The sequence below is a fragment of the Prionailurus viverrinus genome, chromosome B1 (assembly GCF_022837055.1).
Source record: "Prionailurus viverrinus isolate Anna chromosome B1, UM_Priviv_1.0, whole genome shotgun sequence".
Taxonomy (NCBI): Eukaryota; Metazoa; Chordata; class Mammalia; order Carnivora; family Felidae; genus Prionailurus; species Prionailurus viverrinus.
Genome location: NC_062564.1, coordinates 201,988,272 through 201,991,780, shown reverse-complemented (window position 1 = coordinate 201,991,780; position 3,509 = coordinate 201,988,272). Strand labels below are relative to the sequence as shown.

General features: G+C 56.1%; 1 protein-coding gene across 1 annotated transcript; it reads right to left on the bottom strand.

Annotated features, from left to right (window-relative positions):
- Positions 1-890: 890 nt before the first annotated feature.
- Positions 891-3,112, bottom strand: LOC125163653 (putative MORF4 family-associated protein 1-like protein UPP). Its single transcript, XM_047855709.1, has 2 exons — positions 2,506-3,112; positions 891-1,594 (listed from the first exon to the last, which is right to left on the bottom strand). The coding sequence occupies exon 1, from the start codon at positions 2,854-2,856 to the stop codon at positions 2,521-2,523; it is 336 nt and encodes a 111-aa protein (XP_047711665.1). The 5' UTR covers positions 2,857-3,112; the 3' UTR covers positions 891-1,594; positions 2,506-2,520.
- Between the last annotated feature and the right edge of the window lie 397 nt (positions 3,113-3,509).

The window sequence follows — 3,509 nt, the reverse complement described above, 5'->3', positions numbered from 1 at the left end:
CACCGGCGCCTGCAGCGACCACTCTGCCCGGGCACCCCCGGCAGTTTGTGGGCTGCCTGCCCACTCTCACCCTTGCTCGCCCAACTGGCAGTTCTCAACCCAGCGGCCGGAGAGTCTCCTCAGACCCGCTCAGATGCTGCTGCTACTCCGCGTAGACCTTCAAACCATTTCCACGTCATTTGCACTCAGGGCCATGGCTCCTTCTGACCTCGCCGGCCTGCCATCGTCTCCCACGCTACCTGGGCCGCACGCTGGTCCTCACCTCTTTGCCCTGCTCGCTCCACCTACCTACAGGATATTCCTTCCCTAGGTGCCCTCGCATATATTCCACACGACCTGTCTATGCTCAAACATCTTCGTATGTGTCATCTGACCATCCTGTATAAACAGGAACGCCTCCCCCGCACCTAATCCCCACTTCTGTGTTTTCTACAAAAATTACCACTACCCAACACACACACGTTTTTTTCCTGCCTTACCACGATGACGCACTGTTCTAAGCTTACAAATATCAGACCCAAGTGGATAAGCACTCTGTTCATGGATGTACCCCCAGCATCTGCGGACACTCAACTTACGTGGTTAACCGAAGACCAGCACCAGGGGCACTGGACTGCAATTGTATGTTTACAGAGATGTCTCAACCTGAGATCATCTCTCCTGGAAATTGTGAGTGTCCAGCAGAGTCTAACGTGACACATGGTCACAGTGAAAGTTAAGTGACTGAATGAACTTCAGCTCCCTGAAGGCAGAGGCCAGACCAAATGCTTTCACGAGGCCCCTTCCTGCTCTGGCTTCTCTCCCTGCAGATCAAACCTCCCTCTGGCCCACAGGCTTTGAATCAGAAGCACTGGACCTCCATCTGAAAATGATGACAATCAAAGAGAAACTTTCATTGTGAAAAAAATTTATTTATCTCACCTTTTCCCAGCCAAGTCAATGGCTTTGGTAGTTTGCACAAAGATTCCAAAAACTGGCTTTCAATGCTTGTTTTCCAGGCAAACGAACTTTATCACGAGCTAGAGCCCTGTTCTCAGTTCCTGTGAGCTCTGCTCTGAGGACCTCGGCCAGAGGTCCTCTAAGCCTGGAAGCTGCTCCCTGCTATCAGTTTGGGGCCCACCCCGGTCAGCGCCAGGCTGTCCTCCCCAAACCCTCCAAGCCATGCAAATATCACGTGCAGTTGTGGCAGAGAAGCTCCTGAAATGCCTGACTGGATCAAAAAAGTTTATCTCAGAGTCAGCCAAGACTCACAGTACCTAGATCTCATCCTTTAGTCTAGGTTGCTCACCAGACACGTTACACGATGTGCACCAGTTTACAGGCCACAGAAAAATTACATTTCTGAAAGAAAAGAAACAACCAAACAAAGAAAATGAAAAGAACGCAGCTCTCCTGCTCCGAGCTGACGGACTGCAGAATCCCAAAACGCAGACATCACCGCTCTCCGTGCCCAACAGCCCCCGATCTCACCGGGGGCCCTCTCAATCTGATCCAAAGCGGTGGCGTCCACATCCCTGAAGGGGGTCTGGCTTCTTGCGTCAGCAACTGCAGCCAAGTAGCGTCTTCTCTCTTGCAGAACTCCGACCTCAAGTTTCTTTCATGGGTTCCCCAAATTCCAGGAAGCATTAAAAAAAAAAAAAAAAAAGGCAAAAAAATGTTATTTTGGAACTTTAAAAACACAGTAACATCACAGTAACGAATATGACCACACAGCAGCTTACAATCTAGACCCTATTCCTTTACCTTAAGAGTACTTACCTATAAGCTGTCTTTTTGAAACGGAATTCACCTAATAATCATAATCATACCCGCATACGTAATACTGAAACCATTTCCCCAGAATGATGCTGGAGATTTAGTGTTTAACATAGTGAAAGTATAGAAAAATAAGAGAGAGAAAACCAAACATTCTCGATTACAGCCTCTCCAAGCAGTCAGTCTAGAGTACGTCCGAGTGGGGAAATTGACGGTCACAACTGAAATTCTAAGACTCGCATATCCGGAGTCAAACGAACTCAATCAACCACCCGAGCAAAATGCTGTGAGGTCTGGGGGCCTGGATGGCTCAGTCGGTTAAACTACCGGCTCAGACCAGGATCTCACCGTTTATGAGTTCCAGCCCCACGTCCCGCTCGGCACTGACAGCACAGAACCTGCTTAGGATTCTCTCTCTCTCTCTGGCTCCCATCACATGCTTTCTCTCTCTCAAAATAAACAAACACAAATTTAAAAAATGCTGTAAGGTCATCGGAAGCGCTCCAATATCACAGCACCTGCAAGTTTCCGTCCTGTAGTTGGTTTCACGCTTCTCTAACTGGCCCCCTCGTCCTTCGTTCGCCCGACGGCCTACGCTTTCACCCCAGGCCCCTCCTGCCTGCAACTGCTTTACTACAAACGATCGTCACGTTTCACAACAACGTACTAACTGCTTTCTTCTGATTGCCAACGTAAAAGCGCGACCCTGTGTCTGCCCCCCACCCCGTGCCCCCTCCGCCCGACACCTACCCGCGCCCGCGTCCCTCAGGAGAAGCCGCAGCTGTCGATCTGGCCGTGGAGCTCCACGATCCTCCGCCCCATCCGCGCCACCTCGGCGGCCTTCCTCTCCGCCTTCTCGTACAGCTTCAGCACCCGCTCCTCCGCCTCGCCGCTCCCGCAGCGGCCCTGACCCACGGCGCCCTCCACCGAGTCCACCTCGCTCTGCAGCCGGTCCAGCAGGATCCCCACCTCCAGCAGCTTCAGGCGGGCCCGCAGGTGCGCGCGCACGTGCTCGCGCTCGAGGGCGGCGCGCGCGGGGCTCCGGGGGCGGTCGCGGGGCTGCTCGGGCGCCCGCCGCTCGTCCGCGCCCTCGGGCCACATCGCGCCGCCGCCGTCCGGCCGGCCCCGCGGGCCGCTCACCGAAGCCAGGACGCCGGCCGGCCGGCCGCGAGCGCCAGGTGCGGGGCCGAGTTCGGCGGGAGCGCCTCCGTGACGAGCAACAGGTTCCCCCAACTTGGCGCAGCAGACACAGCGTCCAAAATGGAGCCCCAGCCGTCTGGCAGAGCTGTGCTCACGTGCGGCCCTTTTACGACACGAGGGAGCTCCTTTGCGGCCGCGCGGCCCCGGCGCCGCGCTCCGTCCGCGGTCCGTAGGTCCCGGCACGCCGAGGGCGCAGGGCTGGGTCCTGAGGCTCGGCGGTGTAGACGTCGGCTTCTTTGCGCCCGTGTGGCGCGCAGCGCGGTCCGGGGACGGCGCTGACTGCGTTGTACTCTTAGCTGCTTAACGTTCTCAGTCGTGAGTAGCCGAATTGGGTCGGCACTGCTAGAATCCTTTAGTGCAGCGGACTACGGGGGGGCGTGCTGAGCGTCAGGGGTTTGGGTCTGGGCCGGCCGCCACCCGCCCTGGCCTCCCGGGAGGTGGCTGCCTCCGACGCTCCCTGCCTGGCCCTGCTCTCCATGCCGCCCAGCCCAGCCTCCGCCCGGATTTTTGCTCGAAGCGTAGGTTTCATTCTGCCTTGCGTTTTGTTTCCAAGT

Bases quoted from the DNA above. Each gene is read 5' to 3' on its own strand.
- LOC125163653 (XM_047855709.1), bottom strand. From the start codon at position 2,856: ATGTGGCCCGAGGGCGCGGACGAGCGGCGGGCGCCCGAGCAGCCCCGC.